This window comes from Astatotilapia calliptera, chromosome 16 (assembly GCF_964374335.1).
Source record: "Astatotilapia calliptera chromosome 16, fAstCal68.1, whole genome shotgun sequence".
NCBI classification, from domain to species: Eukaryota; Metazoa; Chordata; class Actinopteri; order Cichliformes; family Cichlidae; genus Astatotilapia; species Astatotilapia calliptera.
In genome coordinates, this window is record NC_137437.1 from 27,613,319 (window position 1) to 27,634,044 (window position 20,726).

The 20,726-nt window shown below is 40.4% G+C and overlaps 1 protein-coding gene across 1 annotated transcript; it reads right to left on the reverse strand.

The window, feature by feature from the left end:
- Positions 1 to 1,418: 1,418 nt before the first annotated feature.
- On the reverse strand, positions 1,419 to 17,796 carry nxph2a (neurexophilin 2a). The gene is made up of 3 exons (XM_080290360.1): positions 17,277 to 17,796; positions 16,979 to 17,128; positions 1,419 to 2,599 (listed from the first exon to the last, which is right to left on the reverse strand). Exons 2-3 carry the CDS (start codon positions 17,021 to 17,023, stop codon positions 1,853 to 1,855), a joined length of 792 nt encoding a protein of 263 aa, XP_080146486.1. The 5' UTR covers positions 17,024 to 17,128; positions 17,277 to 17,796; the 3' UTR covers positions 1,419 to 1,852.
- Between the last annotated feature and the right edge of the window lie 2,930 nt (positions 17,797 to 20,726).

Consider the following 20,726-nt stretch of genomic DNA (forward strand, 5'->3'; position numbering starts at 1 on the left):
CTACATGATATTTCTTAACAAACACCAAAAAATAAGGTACAGTATACTTGATAGAGTTCTCTGGAAAAATTAGGATAATCTGACATCATATACTTTGAAACCATAATCAATAAACACGTTTAGTTTTACACATTAACACACAGCATTTGCACAAAGGAGCAGAACCAAAACATCAACATAGATCAACTCCGAGTTAAGTTCCTTATCGTACACCTCACCTCATGTATAAGGTGATGGAATCATTTACAGCTGAAGTGGAAAGACATGAGATACATCCAATAAAATGACGCTAACAGAAATGTATTCTTTGTCTTTAGTGGCACATGCCCTAACCTAAAAACCCTGGGTATCTCCAGATAACAAAACTCATGCCGTTTAAAATCCGAATGGTTTTTAACAAAAGCTTTAAAAAAAAATTTGAGTGATTTCTGAGTCGAACACATTACACCATGTACTACAAGACTGAATGTTATCCACTTTTACACAAAGTCAGCCAACTTAAGCCTGCTGTACTATTGGGAAATGTCTTATATTTCAAATTTAGTCCCTCTTCTCATTAAAATTGCAGATGGATTTTGTACTTTTGCCTTTACCCCCACCTTTTTGTTTCTCCACTCTTGGTAAATGAAATTTCCCAGGCTAATTAAAGCCTATTAAAGACAGGTAATGTCAGGGCTGGTGGCAGAACCATGACAAAGTGCTGATAATTGTCTGCCAGACTCACTAAATCCACCTGTCCTGCAATTATTGCTTCCCCCTCCCCACCTCTCCTGACACATTAATCCACTGTGGGGCTCACTAGGCAGGCTGATGCCTCAAAGTGCATCCTGCAAACACAGATGTTGGATCTCAGACTAGTTTAGCATACACATGCCTTATGATAATTGTAGCAGAAAACCAACACATTTTAAGGCGCAAACAAGGCTGCAGCCATGTTAAGCTAGGATATGTGCCTACATACAGTTTGTTAGTAATGTATGATCATGCTCTAAAGTTTCTTATGCATTAGATTAGTTGGATGGACTTATTTTGTCATGAGCACTTTAGGAATTGGTTTGAATCAGTCAAGTCACTTGCTTTTAGTCCCCACAAAAGAACGATAACAGATCAGTTTTAAGACCATATTAATTATTCATTCCTTAATGAAATAATTCCATTGATCAAAATAATTTGAAGTAATAGAGACTGTCCTGTCTGTGTTCTGTTAACAGGTATAAATGGATGTTAGCGCCACTTCAAAGGCAATGATCATTTTGACTAATCATTCTTAATGCAGTGATCTTCCAAATGGGATTTCTTTTTTTCATTTTATGCCCTGTTGAATAGCTTTATTAATGTTTAGGTATTGTAATTGTTAACATTATTTAAAGTCCTGTCATATTTTGTCACATTACTATTTAAACAAGGTTCGAAAATTGTTTGAAAATGTTGGCAGGAGTGCAGCTCTTCCAGAAGCCAGCTACACGCTTCCAACTCAGCAGGGCTCCATGCCTATAGTCTAGCCTTGAAGGAAACATCTGGACAACATACTAATTATACCCGTGGTTTACAGAGAACATGTGCTGTTGTGATGTGGTGGATTCTTCCAGGGTTGGTAACTACCTTTTGAATCCCAAGCCAACCCCTAAAGCCAAGTCCCTGTACACCTAACTATCTGAAGTGTTAAACTTGTGTATTTGTGTAGTATATACAAAAGTTTCACCAAATCCCTCCAGTGTGCGTCCCTTCATAAGTCGCACTTCCTGCAACATGTCTCAGGTATTTAGGTATTTTGGGATAAGGAGTTTAGAGCTTGACATTTACATTATTTGAAGATAAAACAAAAGGCTGATGCAGACTAACAACTACTAGGTCACCCTGTTGAGGAGTAAGGTGTGTCACTGTGGTAGTTGTAGTCAGGGCATACCTTCTGGACCAGTTTATAGTCTACACTGTAAAAGGCTATATAGATGCATATGACTTTGAAGGGTTTTGAGCATAACCATGACACATGGCTCTGCGTCTGCTCCTGATAGCACACCTTGGATGGATCAAAGCTGCACAAGGCAGTCTTCTTGTTGCGATCCGTCTTCTCATATTCAATGCGACAGTTGAAAGATTTGGTGTCTTTGGTCTCCAGTGTGGACTGCTGGGCGATCTCAAACTCCACCACCTTGGAAGGTGGCACCAGGCTCACCGACACATTCCCCAGACCTGTGGAGTTGTGGCGGAAGTAAACGCTAAAGGTGCCGTTCCCATGGTCCACAATCTTTCCTGTGATCAGCAAGTTGAGTTTGACAGTCTTGATATTGGAGTGGAAGTCTCCCCAACCAAACATCTTTTTGAATTTGCCAGTCTTGACGATGGGTCTGCGTTTAGTTCTGGCCTGTGCGCCCTGAACATCTGTCTGGTTAGATAACCAGTCCCAAAAGTCCTCCATGCTGTGTAAATATGTCATTTCCCTTATGTTACTCTTGAACTCGGGGGAGCCCCTGGCAAACAAACGCAGGGGGTTGAGGATCCGTGGACTGGCCCCGGTGGGAGATATCTTCTGTTCATTATCGCTGTCCCTCCACTCGATGAGTTCTGTGACTCCTCCATGCACTTTCCTGCACGAGACCTTGATAGGAAACAGAACAGAGATAGATAGAAAAAACAATTAACCAACGTGAAAACCTTTGTGAAATGCATTTTCATTCATTCAAATTCATTGCTTGTTAACGTGACGTGTATAAGAAAGTTTTGACAAAACTCTGTGCAGTCATGTGAAAAGGGTAGATAGCAGCCAAGTGCTGCTAATAATAACTGATCGTTAGCAAGTGTGATCACCTCTATAAATACATTTTAGCAGTTTGTTGGTCTGGAGCATTCAGGTGTATCATAACACAATGCCACGATCTTCCCAGGAGTGCCAAATTCACCCCAAGGCCATCAAAACAGCCACAGCATCAGCTAAAGGTTGGTCCACTGTTTATGTTCACTTCTTAAGAGAACTGCATAAATGAATGCTCACAAAGCTCAATGAACTGAAGCAACACTGTAAATAAGAGTGGACCCACAATGCTGGGAGAGACTGATAAAGTTACACAGAAAACAATTACTTCAAGTTATTGTCCCTAAAGATGCTCATGAATCATGGGGTGTACTTAGTTTTTCTGATATGTTCTTTTTCAGATGGCAGTAGTGTTTTTATACACTTTCATTTAAAAGTGGCAGCCTCAAAGCCAGAAAGTTCTGGGTTTTAACTTCCTGTTCAGCTCAGGGACTTTCTTTGTGGAATTTGACTGTTCTCCTTGTGCTTGCATAGGTTTTTTCTGTGTGCTCTGGTTTCCTCAAAAAAATTTATGCATGCTAGGTTAATTTGTGATTCTAAATTGCCCATAGGTGGGAATTTGACTGAGAATGGTTGTGTGTCTTTTGGTCTTATCCCTGTGATGGACTGATAGCCTGTCCAAGGTGTTTACCTGTCACTCACTGTCAGCTAAGAGGCTTCCTCTACTACCCTAGTTGGTTAAGGGTTTAAGAAAATGGATTGATGGGTGTTCTTTAAAAACTTTCTATTTGGTAATTCTACATAGATGAATTCACATTCATTATACTTTGCTACTCTGCTTTGCATTTGTCTGTTTCACTGACATGTAGCAGAGCAGAGAAAGAGAAAGGTACATACACAAATAATGAAAAAAGCACAGAAAAGCAGCAAAGCTGCGGCTGTAGAGAGCTAAAATGATAGCGTGCATATAGACAACATGAGCCTATGAATAACTAATATGGTTAATGTTAGATAAACCGTACGCACGATTGCCAGTTCTGAAGAGCAACTTCCACCTCACAAGTTAACAGTAATAGGTTCTTGGGTTTGGTATGTATGAAGTTTCTGTGTTTTTGAGAATTGCCATTGGTATAAAGCAGATGGTAAAAACATTTACCCATAGAGTAAATATAAATAAATAATATTCACAAGGCGTCACCACAGAAGGTAGCTCCACATGTTTCATTTGGCAGATTTTTACACCTCCAAAAGGTTTGGGGCTCTTCCTGGAATCGGTTGCCAGCTAAAACTACTGCTCTAGGGGCAGTATGGACAATTTTCACATTCATCTTCTAGCATATCCTAAAATCCTTTGTTATAGATATTTATGAAATGATTCATTATGGGTTCATTAATAAAGAAAAGGGAAACAAACAGATATTCACAAATGAAATAAAGATTAAATACAGAAAATTCAACAGCAGCATCTCGTAGTATTGTAAACTCAGTAATAGAATACGGAAGATTATTACAGGTCTGTGCAAGAAGCTAAATAGCATTCACTGGACATCACTTAACAACAACCAAATAAATAAATAAATAGAAAATAATCATTAATATAAATATAGCATTAAAAAGTGCATGCACATGCAAATAAATAGCATGTAATACACTACTGCTAGATAGCAGGGGCACCACAGAAGGGAGGAAACAAGAAGTTTGTATTAAACTGAACACATGATGCACTGATGAACTCAAGCAGATTCTGATATTTAGAGTGCACAGATATTCCCATGGACTTCAGGGAAAGGTGAATCTAAACTTTAGCTCGCATCCACCTATAAACACTCTTCCACGGTAGTGTCATGAAGTACGTACGTATAAAGTGTATACGTATATAAAGTATAGTGCTAAGTGCTAATCCAGACGCAGCAATGAACCGTGATCCCTCCTTGTACCTCAAAGCCGTTTAGCTTTAGGAACGATTCCTGGTCCACTTCAGATAAAGCTTTAATAATTCACAGCAATAAGCTTAGCTAGTTTTATTAGTAATTAGTAGTGCTGGGTTTTCCCCGGGCCCAGTTATAGGGATCACTGAGAGAAGCAGATGTTGAAAGTACAGAGCAGCGGCTGCTTGAATTCTCACAGAGATGCTGCATACTATTTCCAGACTAATTATATTTTTGCTGTAAGCTGAACGGAGGCATATGTGTATAAAGCTAACAAACTAGGTCTGTCTAGCACAATTTGTTTTGTCACATATACCCAAACCTTTCCATCTGAAATGTAACAGGGCTACATTCACCTTAAGCTGTGCTGCTGTGTCTTATAATTACAGCTTTGCTTTACTGTGCTGCTTATGTCCGAGACTGCGGTAACACTTTAATGCCCAAAGCGGAAGGTAATGGCTCGCCTATCTGGATATGTAATGTGAAATCAATGGGTCTCCCACGGACAGTGAGCCCGGCCCATTTATCACCTCTCACAATGCTTAATTAAGACAGTTGCTCCCTGTAAACATGGATGAATGAGGCAACACTGTAATAATGCCCCTATGTGTAGTTCATCACATCCAAAGTCATTTAATCAACCAATTCCAGTGGCGTTATTCCCCACTGATACAGCCACTTAGTAATACCTTATGTGAGCTCAGCTGTTAATTTGATTTGACTCTTATAACATCACAACAGCAGATGATGCTAAGCATAAAATCTGCAGGCTCTCAATAGGAACATTTTTCCTCTGCTGTGAACAAGGAAGATTCGGCACTTGTCTTCCCGCCAGCTCAAACTGTTATATCTTTAACACGTTGGGTGTCATGCTGCGCGGCTTCAGAGGTGAAACCAAATTGTCTTTCTGCGTAAATCTCAGGTGTGCTTTGTATAGGATGATTATAATGGAAAAGAGAGAGGAGTTTAAGTATGATGAGCAACTGGGGAAATTGCTGTGACAACAAGGGGATCAGCAGAGGGATATCTAATACTTAAATGCCCCAAGAGAGATGAAGCACTAGGAACTTGAAAGCTGGCACTGGCACATAGGCTTTGGTTTCTTTCTCTCTCGCTGCCTCCCTGCACAACCACAGCACCAACACACACTCGAGCACACCTTGTTCATTTAGGCAGCAGCGATGTCTCTTAAAACCGACTAAAGGATTCTGAGGTTTTGTACAAAAAAAAGGGGAAAAAAAGGCAAGGTCTGATGAAGGAGAATCTACAAAAGCTTAATTAAGATTTCTTAATCGGTGCTGCCGTGCTAGAGGCGTTTCAGGGCAACTTGAAACAAGACATTATTATGATAATAACTGTAGACTTATAGAGCTGAAAACACCAGACCTCATTTCAACAGCACAAGGCGCAGTGACTCGTGGCAAACATTACGGATATCTGCTAGTGTGGTTTAGCTTCTTCCTTTTCCTGCATGTCCTACATTAAAACACAAAGACATGCGTGAACTTCAGACACCCCGGCACAGATATCGCGCTTTTACACCACAGCAGTCAGTGTTCTATCTGCCCTATAAAGGACTATGTTTAGTGATACAGCAGTAAAGATAAAGGCCTATGCACCAAACAGTTTCCTGGTAATTTTAATGTACATCCACCAAGATGAGCAAAAACAGTAAGGTATCACACAAGGTGCTAATAGCTGATATTTCCAGTTCACTATCAAATGTCATGCATAAAACACACGGTTCCTCTCTGAAAGAGCACCTTAATCACTCTCATTAGCTGAGCTAAGCCTTCTTTTTTAATAGACACTCCATCTTTAACGTTATAGTGACTAGAATTCTAAATTCAAATAAATAAAACACATTTGGACTGGTAAAAAATGTATATGTATATACATATATAATGTCAGGAGTAAAATGTTTATGCTTGTATATGTTTGCATTCAAAACAGCTTTTTTTTAGGAAATTATGGGGCCATATATAGTTTACAACCCACAATTAAATTTAAACGGTAAAAGACTGTTTAAGTAATGCATTCTTATACATAAAAAAGAATCAGCTACTTAGAGATCTATCAGTATTATCTACTTTATTCTATTTTGTTTTGAAAATGCTTAAATATCTCCAAAGAATACAGAAAAATACATTTTTAACTGAAAAACATTGCACATCCTGACTAAACATTTTTTTGTAACCGACTTTTAAGGACTCGTATTTTTGTCACAGGCTTACATTAAACTGTTAATATTGGCTGACAAGTGGCGATCACATTTTTCATATGTGCGCATTAATTTCCTGCATAAATGAACGGAAAAAAGGTTTTCAAAAATTAATCTTCAACCACATCCTCAAAGTACACACCCTAGTGTAGCTGTTGAAGACAGAGTGGAAAATACACATTTGTGCCTAAGTCAGAGTTGGGTGAATAGTCTATGAACCTTTTACGCTGCTTTGCATGCAGGACTACCTGTTTTTACTGTGTGTAAAAGTGCATTGTTATTATTACAGACATGAACATCTGTGGCTTTTATTTTTCACCTGTCATTTCTACACCTCGGGGGCCTTTTCTTACAGAACCATGCATAAATAGGCAATTCAATCTAATGTTGTGGCAATCAGTACAATCAAGAGCTTTTCATGAAACTTACATCCTGACAGTAGCTTGAGCAGCAGCGAACCACACAGCGAGTCAGGATGAATCAGCCTCGACATTCATCTGTAACGAGCATTATGGAGCTGGCTGCCTGCTTGTCCCGTGGGTAGACATATCTTTTAGAGGCTTGACATAAAGGTAATTGCCATAGTGACCAGAACTAGCCTCTAGAAAGTTATTAAGAAACCAGTGACATCTGGCTTCTGGATCATCTAAAGAGATGCCGTTAAAATGCATTTGGAGAGAGAAGCTGGTGGCAGTGTGTTTGGTTGTGATGGGTTCTGGTCCACGGGCAGGTCTACAGCTTTTGTACTTTGATGGTGACCAAATCTTTCACAGCCTTTCACAACTGACAATGTGGCCAACTCATGATCTGAAGTCTGCTTTTCTGTTTCTGTTTTGGTTTTTAAATCACATTTTTGCTCAGGAAATGAAGTTGATACAGAGGCAAGCTAAACTAATCTGTTTTTGGGTTTTCCATAGCTGATTTTTTTTTCCCAGTGCATAAGGCTGAGATATGCGTCTGGGGAAAATTGGTTTCAGGCATCTTTCTCACAATAAACAAAATGGGCAATTAACCTGCTCATCAGTGCAAACCGAGCAGTTCCAATGATGCACTCGACTGTTCTTCATGGATTTATCTGTGCAAATTGACCTCACTTTGGTGGTGAAATTCATTTCTCTGCTAATTTTCTGTGTCTGAAGCTTCATTAACTTGATGCGCTTCCACATAGTAAAAATCTGGACACCCCACAAAAATTACACCGCCTTCGCCACTGCCTTTCGTAATACTTACCCAGCTCTATTGCGACGAAACACCTGTCATATTAGGAGCTGCTCAGCCAGTGCTGCTAGCATTAGACCAAAAAAAAATGTAGCAGAGCTGGATGGACTGCAGACTCTTGCTTTCAAACATTCAACATGACAAGTAGCATCTTTCAGATTAAAACTATTCTCAGCCTGCAATCGTCTGCGCAAAGTCCTTCCTTAGCCATCTTCCTCCTGATGTTACAGGGCATATCATTTGTAATGATTTACACCCAGAGCCGGTTCCATGAGAGGAGGCCCTGGAGGCGCTAAAGCAGCCCACAGAGAGAGTCTACATTCTGCTGAAGAATAGATTGGTGCTCAGATCGCTGGGACAGCCTCACGCTCCAAACCCATCACTTTTAATCAGAGGCCGTCCGGGGAATCACATGGCAGGTGCTTCAGCACTGTGGTGGATCGTAACAGCAAATCGACACACCGGGGGCAGCTTACCAATCACAGGAGGCTACAGTTAGTGAGTGAGTGTGCATGTAGCATATCTGCTACCCCCCAGTATAATCCTTTAGGCCATTACCACCTGACCTCTGTGAAAATGAGACAGACTACAGCCTCTAGTGTCATGACATTCCTGCAAAAGATGTTATAGATCTCAATTTTAATTCATCTTCAGCGTACACAGCTCACATTATTTGTGGTGAAAATATATTGGTACAATTGGTGCCGAGTAGAAATTCAGTGCATTTCTTTAGTGGTTACATTTCTGTGTAGTATATGATTTTCATACTGACTGTAAAGACACTCCTTTAACCACTGCCGTGTATTTACAGAAGGCCAGTCTGTGGCTGTCTACACATTCTGTACAAGTGTTGACGATGAGGAGAGGGCAGGAAGACAAGCTCAAAAAGACGTGATGCTGATGTTTTCATTTCTATAATCCCAGCTGTATCGCTAGCTCTGTATCTACACACTCATCGCTTCTCCTTCTTACTGTTGACAGATTTGCCCGAAACATAGAGGATCATCGCATCGCTATCATAATATGTAACAAGTCCGCTGGCGCTATCAGGATATTCGGTGGATGGGCGAAGAGGCATATCTATGAGTAAAATAAAATCCAACTTTGGTGCTTGAGCACAGAGATAATAATAAGTATGAATATTGGATTTCTTGCTTCGCACGAAATATGTATTGAAACCTTGTTGATTTAATTGCAAGAAAAAAATCCGATGTGTGTGACTTTGCAGATTGTTATGGTGCGTTTCTCCATGTTGGCTTGAAGCAAAGAGAAAAGGCAAACGCAGGCACCCAGCCACATAGAAATCCTTGTTAGTTTTAGGTTGGATCTTTTCTAGCCGTGCAATATTTAATGGAGCGTAACTAAAGCCTAAAATTTGAGAGGCATGTGAAAAGAGAAAAATTGTTACAAATTGAGAGCTTTGTGTGCAAAAAGCAGCAGAAAGAAACATAATATATCTGATTGCTTTTCCCAAAAGTTGGATGCATATTTTCATCTATTAAAAATATTACACTTAGTTTTCAGGCTCGCCCCTCTGCCCACCTTTTTTAGGAAGTTAGGAAGAATTGCAGCTGTTGCTTAGACCTTCTGTTGTGTGTTACATCACTGAATATTAACTACTTGAAGCCATTTTTCAGAAATTATCTATGAAGACAGCAGAGGATGAGGGTTAATGTCTTAGAGCCGACATCAGCGAGCATTCATCTCAGTGAGAGACACTCTTATTTCCACTACTTGCAATGCTGTTGATCTAAAGCTGACCTTGACCCTAAACCTCTTTTGATGAAAAAAAGAAAGGGTAATATGTCTCAAAAGAGAGCAACTCCAACACCTGCCCACATTCATCTTCAAAAAAAATTCCAAGTATGCCGAATTTAAAGCAGTAGAGTTTGTCTCCAGTCAAGTCCTATTTTGCTTTCACACAAATACAGTGCAACAAATCTGGCCTTGTTGAGTTATTATAGCATCTAAAGCATATTGAACCCAAATTTATTATTTGTGCCTGTTTGCATGCACACGTTGTGGCAAAACATTATCTGACAGCTCATGATGTCACTCGGGGCTGCTTGCAACCTATGATTAGCATAAATTATAGCACGTAATATAACCCTCCTTTGGCTAGCATAAATCATACGATGTGAGCCATTAGTCATGTTAATAGTGTCAGCGTTGTTCTTGTCTGGCTCGATCACACAATCCTCTCTTTTTCCTCTGCATCTGAAATGACAATGACCGAAACGTCGCCTCGCCTCAACTCTTTTGGACATTTACTATTGCCACCTATTGCCCTGCAGGAGACAATGTACCAGGCAGTCCAAATAATACACAATTGCTTCTCCCGCCGTGTCGTTGTGGAAACATGCTTCAGCGACTCCTGTTAAACTGAACAAATTACAGGAAATTACACCACCGTTAGCTCGGGCCTGTTATACTTTGATTGCGATGAGAGGCAGAGCCTGTCCTGTTAGAGCCTGCCATGCCAAGAGACGCATTATGTCTGCTCACTTGTCTGACCTTTTGCTTGCAGCCACTGTAAAGCCGTATTTAAGGCTATGAATTATCTGTTATCTGTCAATGCATTTGACAAGAGAAATCACAAAATTTCTGTTCAATATAATGCAGGGCGTGTCATTCATGTGGGGGGGGAAAAGGTCATCTTGCTATGAAGTGTATTTCATGTGTAAGTCAGTTTCAGTAAGAGTTCATTTAACTTCCTACCAGATCCAATATATTTGTTTTCTTTGGGTAAAATTGTTCTTAAGACTTCTTTATTTAAAAAATTACATTTTTGGGAGGAGCCTGTGTGTGTGTGTGCATGTGTGTGTGTGTGTGTGTGTGTGGGGGGGGGGGGGGGGGGCATCACAACCTTCAAATCTTCAAATTAACTTAAAACTGGATTGAGCAAAAAATGCTTTAAAATACTTAAAATATGACATTTGATTACCTTTTACAGATGTTTGCAGCTGTAAAAATGTGGAAACCCACATGATAAGTTTAGGATGAAATAGACGTTTACATGCAGTGACTTTAGCAGAATAATAACACATAAACTTTGACTCTGTAGTTCAAAAGACAATGAAAATCATCATCATCTTGCTATAAAATACTCAGTATCAATTAAAATGCATTCTGACAGTTTGTTAATTAACTGCATGAGACACGGGGGTGAAAATGGGATGTTAGTGAGCATGGCTCGGTGTGGAAACTTTGAATTCAGCGATGATGTCAGGTGTTTCCAAAGTGTTAACAAAGATCCCACCAAGAGAGAAGAGAGAGAGAGTGACGGGAGGCTCTGGGAAGAGAGCCTCCAGGTAATCTGGATACTAGTGTTATCTCGCCACCTGCCACATATGACAGCTGCAAAGCCCTGAACACTTCACTTTTAGGCAGACGTTACCTTTCAACGCATCATCAGTTTCATAATCCCCTTACATGGTCAGAGCGCCAACTTCTGTGCTGGCTCCTGACACCTGCCACGCACCTCCGTATGCCTGATAGCTGATAGGGATTGAGAAGGATAATACCACAAAGCACATTGGACTCAGTGTAATTACCATTCTCTTGACTGGTTTTAACACCTTATACTTCGTACGACAATGGTAGCTGTGCTTGTAAAACTGCTCAGCTTAAGGAGGCATGGCATGTTGTTGTTAAATTAATACTTCAAAGTTCTACTTTTAGGTTTTTTTCTGCTTTCATCTCAGGAAGACGTAATCTAAATGTTTCTCTCTCTGAGCTCCTTTTCTGTGAGCGTGCGACAACCCCAGTTTTACATTTTCTCCTCTTCAAATCCGCGCCGTGAATGATAGGAGTGTTTTATTCCAAAATGTTTTTGCTTGATTTGCTCAAAAGCACGTCCGCTAAATTTGACAGAGCAAAATGTTTCTGTTCTCCGAGCAGATTGCGCCGTGGCTGATTTCACAGAAACAGGGCTCTTTGAAGAAGAAACAAGAGTTGGAAAGACGTTGCTTCCTTTTTCCTCTGAGTAGCTGTGAAGACAGGTACTTCACAAGAAATATACAAAGACAGAGGGGAGCTGACAGTGCTTTGTTATGGCTGAAAATGACATGTTGAAAAAGAAAAGGGGGCTCAAAGCTTGGAGGCAGAGGAGGAAATGCAAAACTGAGAATAATCAGAAGGGAGATTTATTGTACTTATTCTATAGCTGTCACACTTTTCCTTTAACAGAAAGGCAATACAGTTTTAATTAAAGAGGTCAATCATTTCTCAGAGCTTTGACATGAAATGTGATTGCCTTCTCCAAGAACCACACAGACGGTAATTAACAACTTCTTATGTCAGAGTTTTCAGGAAATTTGAAAATATTTAAAGAAGAAACATCGCCTGTTAAGTCACGATTTCGTGTGATTGCAGTGTGGTAGCTGGTAGACGTAGTGTTAATGTAAATATTTGACTAATTAAAAGAAAAAGTGGCACCGTGGCATCATACTCCATCCCCTCTCTGGATGCGGGCAAAATTTCTTCTTCTCTCCATAAACTGATTGCGACATTTAGTTTTGTTGCAGCACGGCAGTAAAGAGCAATACAGACAACAGTCTTCAAAACACTGGCGCTGTGCATCAGTGAGTGCTGGATGCTTCTGACACTGCAGAGAGGTAATGACAATGCTATAAGGTAGCAGAGCCTCTAGATCTAACACCGCCTCGGGCTGCACATCGCCCATAAAAATTCATAGCTGTGGACCAAGATCAGGGAACTCAACATCATATTAAACATAATGTTTCCTGCACCACTAGAGAGGCTCTGCACTTCATCCTAAACAGTTCACATCCCACGAGCGGCTAGCGGGAAAATAGCCGTGCAGCTTATAATTGTTTGACTAAAGTCTTTAATGGGCCATACCGTGGCGTGATTAGGCTTATTGTCAAAGCAAAGGGCAATTGTGTCATAGCTATCAATCATTTGGAGCTTCTTTCTCTTCATTTCAAGACCTTTATCATGGATTTATTGCCGGTACAAACACAATTATGACTGATGATTGGGAAAGGAGCAGGCTGCGGGGCTCAATACAGTCAGAAGAACCTGTAGTGGCTGCGAGCTACATTTGAGGGATTTCATTCGGAGAAGCGACAACCTTTTCTTCAGAGGTCTGAGACAACATACAAGTTGAGGACTGAAAATGCCACGGACAGTATTGTTTATGAGGGATTATCTAGTCAGGCCTCCTGGCTAGAAAGATTGTGACCCCAATATGAGCACAGATACAGATCAGCTCCATGTAAGCTCCAAAATGATTCCTGGAAGGCAGCGCATGCATACAAGGCCCCTTCACTCTGTCAATCCAATGTTTAATCACTTCCACAGAAATTTCTACTGGTCTGCCAGACGTGTTCTCTCATATTTTTTTTTCTCTCTCCACCCAATTTCTCTGGTGGGGTTTTGAAGACTTAAGTTCCACTCTTTTTTTTCTCCCTTTCTTACAAGGCAAATCCTGGGAGAGGTTGATGTGAAGACCAGGCAGAGCAGGGATGTGAAGAATATAAACACATTTTTTTTTTTTTTATTGTCCAGAGGGAAAGGGAGGTGCAGGGGGTTGGGCGGTGGGGTCTGTAAAAGAGACGAGGACCTTATCACAGCCCAGCAGCTCTGTAATTCGCCGCCATGATAAAGTGGCAGCGCGGAAAACCTTACAAGGCTGGCACAATCCAAAGACGGATTAGGTTTTTCTGACATAAGCTTCCTGAAAAACTAATCAATCAGCCCATGCAGTATTATCAGAAGCGTGAGATTAAAGAGCTGCTCCTAATCCCCCCACTGTACATTTTATTACACTTCCCAGTGTTAGTTGCCTTTAAATATACAATAAATAAATAATAAAACCAAACCTAATTGAGCATGGGGAAGGGGAAAAGGGTTAAAGAGCCCTTAGAGATGGATTTTATGTAGAATTTGTGTTTTGTTATGAAGACAGGGATAAAACTGTTGTCCTTGCCAGAACCCTTTCTGCCTTTGAATAGAGCATCACTGTCTCACTCTACCACTGCAGAGAGGGGGGGGGGGGGACACAACTAGGGGGAAAATCCTCTGGCAGAATTTTACAGCAATATCTGTGTCTAAAATATCTGATTGTTTGTAACAAAGACTTTTTTAAATATTCGCCTGACCAAATAAGTAAACACATGTTTTTAAATAAATTATTAACTGTAGAAAATTAAGGCTAAATCCTTTGGGAAATGACTCGTAATCCCTTAAATCACTGCACATCAAAGTTGCAGGGATGAACTCCAAGCCTGGCGTGATCTGGAGTACAAGACGCATTCAGCTTACTAGTAACCAGCTAAGCTTCGTCTCGCTAGTGCGTCACACCCATCTTTTAAGACGTTCTTGTCTTCCGCGCTCAGTTCAACCCTAGGTGGTGTTTTCGGTAACGGAAAAGGCAGCAATACATCTAACGCTGCGACTGATCCTCTTGGCATGGGCCATATAGATGCTGTGTTGTGACATAATATTGCCAGAGGAGCTCTCACCCTGGCAAAAAGACATAAAGGCGTAATAGACTTTGTCAACGTCTCCTAACACTTAATCCCAAGCAGAGTTGAAAACCCCACTTTCCCTGCGTGCAGTCTCTGGTATAGACGTAGGGCAGGACGGGCTGAGATGGCAGAGAGCATGGCTCTCAAATATGTTTCATCTTCATCTACATTGTTCTGCTGTCATTGCACAGAGGATAACTGCAGCAGATGTCAGGGGGAAGAATGGATTCTCCCAGGATGGCTTTGACCCTCTTATTTGTCCCTGGGGCATGGCACAGATGCTGGGTCCAGGGTTACATTTTCACCGTTTGATTCATGTTCTAAGCGCTTTTTAATTGAATGTGCATGTGACGAGCGATGGGAAAAAAAGTGTGATTTTATCTGGGGGTCTTTGAGGATTTGGACCACTTTTTCAAACTCTGGATTTTTACTTAAAACAAGAAGCTTAAAAATTTCATATCAAGGGGTTTAAGTGTCCTGCGTGCAATCCTCTATCACAGAATGCTTCTCGGGTTCAAAATCTGGCCTTGCGCTGATGGGCGTTATCCTTGTGCATCTTTTCAGTGGTTCATACACTAACAAAAAAGAAATCTTATTCATACATCATGATATATTGCAGCACTTATTCCATTCCTTTGCTGAGGGTCAGATATTTGGGATTTTTTTGAACCTAAGAAGGTAGGGTAATATTGATAACGGCCACTACATCCCCAGTCAGACATTGGTGAATCTGTTGGGAGGGAAGCTACTGAGGCATACAAAGAGAGCCTCTCCAGGGAGGCAGTCTGTCTCTCTCTGGAGGCACAGCTCCCAGAAGGCACAGGGCTGATTACAACCGCAGCCAAAGCAGACAGCACTTTGCTGCTGCAGCTGCACAGTTGAAGGCTATCTTTAAAGAGGTCCTCTTTGAGGATGGCACAGATGTGAAGAACTTCTTCGATCCCATGGCATTTTCGGTGCAAGTTTGATCATGGCAAGAATCCATAAAGCAAGGATGAAAACGCTAATACCCTCGCTGTATTCAACTATCTATAGGGGACAACATCACGATATGATGGGGGTGGGGAAAGGGCAGGAAAGGCCTTTATACTCCCCAAAAGCTCATGAACTTTCTTCCGAGTGCTTGCTGCATTAAAACCTGAACTAGACTACAGAAAGATTACGTCTAGAAGCTTAACACAATCATTCTCTGGTAAATACTAAATAATTTTCTTTGGATTAACAGGGACATCACCGTTATCATCAAGCTTTTAAAATCCCTGGGTTTTTCAATTTCCATCTATTGTTCTCAGTTGTCTTGAAAGGGGAAAAAGTAATAATAAAAAAAGAACTCTGGCCCCAATTTGAGAGCAAAGACACTTAAAACAGGTTAGGGGTTCAACACAGACGTCTAATGATTCCAGTGATCACCAAAGGTGCACCTGAAGGGATGAAGAGGCAGGTTGCACTTTCAGATGAGCTGTGATTGAGAGAAGCAACACACCCAAGGACATAATACTGAATATAAACACTGAAAGAAAAGAATATTTAAACTTTGCAAACCAGCACAAAAATTAATAGCATATTTTATAAAATATCTTCAGTAGATTTTTTTTTTACCTCGGTAATTCTGTGTCTCTATTTAGAATATTACCTAATTGTTAATTCTAACCTATTACCTTTTGCAACACTCTGCTTGTAATGTAAAATTTCCATAGCTGAGAAAGCTGATGGTCTTACAAAAAGCCACAATATCAAATAGAAATAATAAACTCAGATGCTTTTATGGTAATTAACTGCATATTGTAGAATACATGATGCGCATTAAAGCAAAGCTGGAGTCTTTCCAGGATTACTAAACGCATTATGTTTGCATTATGTTATTCATTGTGTTTGTTTTTACCATATTTTTCAGTGGCTACAGAAAAGAAAGAAATGATGCCATTTCTAAGGGTATTAAATTATTTACTATTTTATGGATTTTAAAAAAAACACATGAAAAGTATTTCACTGAATAGTGTGCGAGCCCTGATAACATAAAACAATTAAGCTTATCCCTGTAAGACTGAATGAGGAGTTCTGCTCGGCAAATGAATTTGCTCCTGATGACTGTGCCAAATAAAATTTCATGCCAGGAAATTATTCAGTTTGGCACAATGTGGAGATAGACAAGTCTTGCACAGCTGCGTGATAAGGATCCACATAAAAGACAGGCCAACAAAACAAATATAAGCAAAAGAAGTTTAAACCATTACCTAGAGTGAAGAAATAATTATCTCGTAAGAGTCCTACAGCATAATAAAAATGCTTCATCTCTACTTTTTCGCAGTCGGAGACATGCTTCTGCATAATTAGCCTCTTTTCATTTACTCATCTCACTCCTCACCTGGTGCAGGAGGAAAAACAACAAGAATGTTTGCAGAGGACTCATCTTCAACGACTTGTCGACTTATTCAAGATGAGCGGGGATTAAATCCTCTCTGGAAGATTTGGAGAGGTGAAGACGCTCATGGCACTGAAACATCGCTATGATCACCTGCAAGAAAGAGAGAGGGGGGGGAGAGAGAGAGAAAAGTGGAAATATTTACGTCGTTAAATCATTTAAAACGTCTCTTTTTAATTTGGAAATACATCAAAGATGGAGGCAGTGAATTATTCAAGAAATATACTAAACTTTTCCTTACCGTTTCGTAAAGGCAATACCTCACTTATTTCGGTAAGGCGGCTGGGATCATCCTCTCTCAGTCCACGTTCAGCAAAGAGACCTAAAATCCTCTCAAAACGTCTCTCAGGATGTCGAGGTACTTTCCCCCGAGCAGCTGGGACTCTTTGGCTCGTCTGTAGTAGTGAAGCGCCTACATTAAGCAGTTCAGATGTAACAACGCTCCTCTAAGTTTAGAATCCAGGCAAAGCGAAATAAACTGTGGACTATATTTTCCCTTACTCAATCCGGAGCAATGTTGGTCTTAAGTTGTCAGTATGCGCAGTAAAACACAGCCAAGCGTGCCCGTATCCCAGTGCCAGGACTGCAGTCAGACAGACAATAGTCAGCTCGCTGTCTTCGCTTTTAGGCTCTGCTTGATTTCAGTGCGCAAAATCCTCTTCTGCGCGTCTGGAGACTCCAAGGTCGGCGCGCATCCGTTCAGAGACTCAGACCTAAAGATGTACCTTAGAAGTCTTACTCTCTCCATCTAAGAGACAAGTAAAAGCTTGATGTCACCGTTGTCCGGTTTTGTTCATCATAGCGCGCACGTGTTTAACCCCTTAACGTTTAGATGCTTCATCGCAGAGAACAGTTATGCCGTGATTTTCGTTGGAAGTTTTGTGTGATGACTCGAATGCGTACATGTCCAGTTATATAAGAGTGCATGCAAGCCGTGTTTAGCAGAATGTATAGAAAAGCCTTTAAAATCGTTGCATGTATTAAACCCATCTTGCAAACGCAAGATGTGTGGACATTCCTGTTTGCATCGTGCAGCTAAAAGCACAGCAACCAGAGACACTTATTCTTCTGGAAACTCAGCTGATGCTGCAATCCTGACCACAAAGTGCAGGCAACAAAAGGTCAACCGCTGTGCAAGTACAGAGGGGTGATAAATGAAAACACACAACAAAAAGTTTCTTAGGCGTTGAGCCATCACATGATGCCAAAACATCTTTGGCACTGAATGTGCACATCTCCAAAAACTCCAGTGGAGGGATGAAACAACCTTTTTCTAAAAGATGTTTTAAAGATGGCGGTGGAGTGGAAAGGAGCGTTAGGTGTGTTTCGATCGGTCGATTTTAAAGTCCACAGCTTACACATTGCAGATCATTTTCATATCAATCTAACCGCTTGTTGACCCTCATCTGGAAGAGACCACTCTCACCAGAGTAGAAATCTTTCATTAGAGAATAAAAAGGTAATTGCTCATGATAACTTTGTATTGATTAACAGTGATTTTCTGTAAAAGCACAAATGGAACCAGACCGCAGAGCAAAATCCTTCAACTGTTAAATAGAGCTGCGGAGTGTCCTCCTCACTGCTGGGGCCCCGTGGCTGTGCAAGCAGATTTTCTACAGTGACTAGTATTGGTTTAGCGATTCTTTTGAATTTGGCGCCATCATGTGGTTAAAGCGAAAAATGTCGCTTTACAGAAAAGGCTGCAGCAGCAGAGTAGAGGTGAAATTAGTTTGTACTAAAAGCATCAGTTTGTATCTTTTCATTTCAACTAGCGAATATTTGAATTTATTAAAATTTCTATGTAAACATGAATGCGTGACAATTATTTTGGCAAGAGAAGGTTTGTGCTTGAGAAGTTAAAGTCCAAATATGAAGGTGAAAGAATGAAACCCAGTAAGAGCAGATCAGCACAATATGTTGCTGAGTAAGCCATCAAGGCAGTATCAGATCAGTGTGATTGTATCACCTTATATTACTTTCTTTTCTATCCCACAAACAGACTTTATGCATGCATACACACTCACACTATGTTTTAGTCGTGCTATAGGCTAAATCTTATTTAGCCGTATACAAATGAGCTGGATTTTTGTCAAGAAAAATTCTTACATTAAAATGAAACATGTACTTCTAAATTGTACACTGAATACCTGGTGTCAGGTGTATTACAAATAATTAAATCATAGAGTTAAGTGACCTCTTCATATGACAACACATCCTTTTACTGGCTCTCATTGAAGGGAGAAACTGAAAGAGATAAACCAAAGGAAAACAATTAAGAACAGTGATTTAATACTGTTCCTATATCAAACTTTGCACTTTAGAGCCACCAGCATTTGATTTGAAATGTTTCAATACAGGCAATCCTCTCTTTTTCAGGAAAACAGTGTAAACAGTGCCCCCTCAATCTTTACTTCACATGTACCACAAATACTTTTAATGGTGTGCTGGCTGCGCACGTGCAGGTTTAACTGCCATGAGGTGGATCAAATGTCACTCTCCTGAACATTAAACTCATATCAGTTTTCCTGCTACCTTTCATAACACCTGGATTTCAGCCATCGGGACTCTAAAACTTCTAAAAGTTCCCTCATAAGAATTTGTAACTAATTAAGTCTTTCACTCAGTGGCAATGTTGCAACCACACTGTCTAATCAACAAGGGTGTAAAGCAGGTCAATATGTTTGAGTCAATGTTAAAAAGTTATCAACAAAATGATAACACACGAAAGGGCAAGCTTATACTTTAAATTCTGAGGTTAGTAAGGGAATCATTTTGAACAGACACCTGTTTATATTAGTAGCATTCACCTGTTAAATGAACATTTCCAGAGCTTTCAGCTTCCAGGCTCCTCCTCTGTGGAACCTGCTCCCAGTTTAGATTCAGGAGACAGACTCCCTCTCTAAGTTTGAGACCAGGCTTAAACGCTCCTTTTTAAGTTTATTGTCAGGGCTGGTGACCCTAAATCCTCCCTTAGTTATGCTGCAATGGGTCTAGGCTGAGTGTTTCTTCTTCACTCACATTGTTTCATTCACTATGTGTTTGTACACCACTCTGCATTTAATCATTAGTTATTATTAATCTCTGGCTCTCTTCCACAACGTGTCTTTGTCCTAATCAGAGGATGGTGCTTTGGTAAAGAGGCAGCAAACCAACAGAAAACTTCAACTTGGAGGGTGTTTCAATGATTTGGCACCATGCCATCTAGGTGAACAGCAGAATCAACTTCACAGTTTTGTCAGTCAGCATGATATCAGCACAGCCTTTTTGTTTTTTCAGTTTGTTTGTTTGTTGATTGTTATGCATGTGTCTTATCTGCTAAAATGCCACATGGCATAATGTGGTCAAGGTCAGGAACTATAATATAGTCCCATTTGTATGATGTTTTATTACACTGTCACAATTGTTTATTGTTTTATGATTGTTTATCTGTGAGCACGGAGAGTGTGTTGCGTGCCGAGGCTTTCTTGTCGCAATAGCATCTAGCCTTTTTAGATTTTCAAAAACAACAACCCTTTCACACATTAAACAGACTTTACTCTGCCGGCTCCTCAGTATAGCCATTGTATTTCCAATTATATAAAAGTACTCAGGTTACTGCTCAGTAAATCCACACATGCAAGGAAATGGATGTCATGTGTCTTGCATCCTGGATGCTCTATGCAGGTTCTATACTCACATAAAAAGTATTTCC

What these genes read in the sequence shown, in the direction of transcription:
- nxph2a (XM_080290360.1), bottom strand. Translation starts at nt 17,023, where the DNA reads ATGAGTCCTCTGCAAACATTCTTGTTGTTTTTCCTCCTGCACCAG. An exon ending in TGTTTTTCCTCCTGCACCAG is followed by an intron (nt 2,600 to 16,978) that starts GTGAGGAGTGAG and finishes TTTCCTATCAAG; the next exon opens with GTCTCGTGCAGGAAAGTGCA.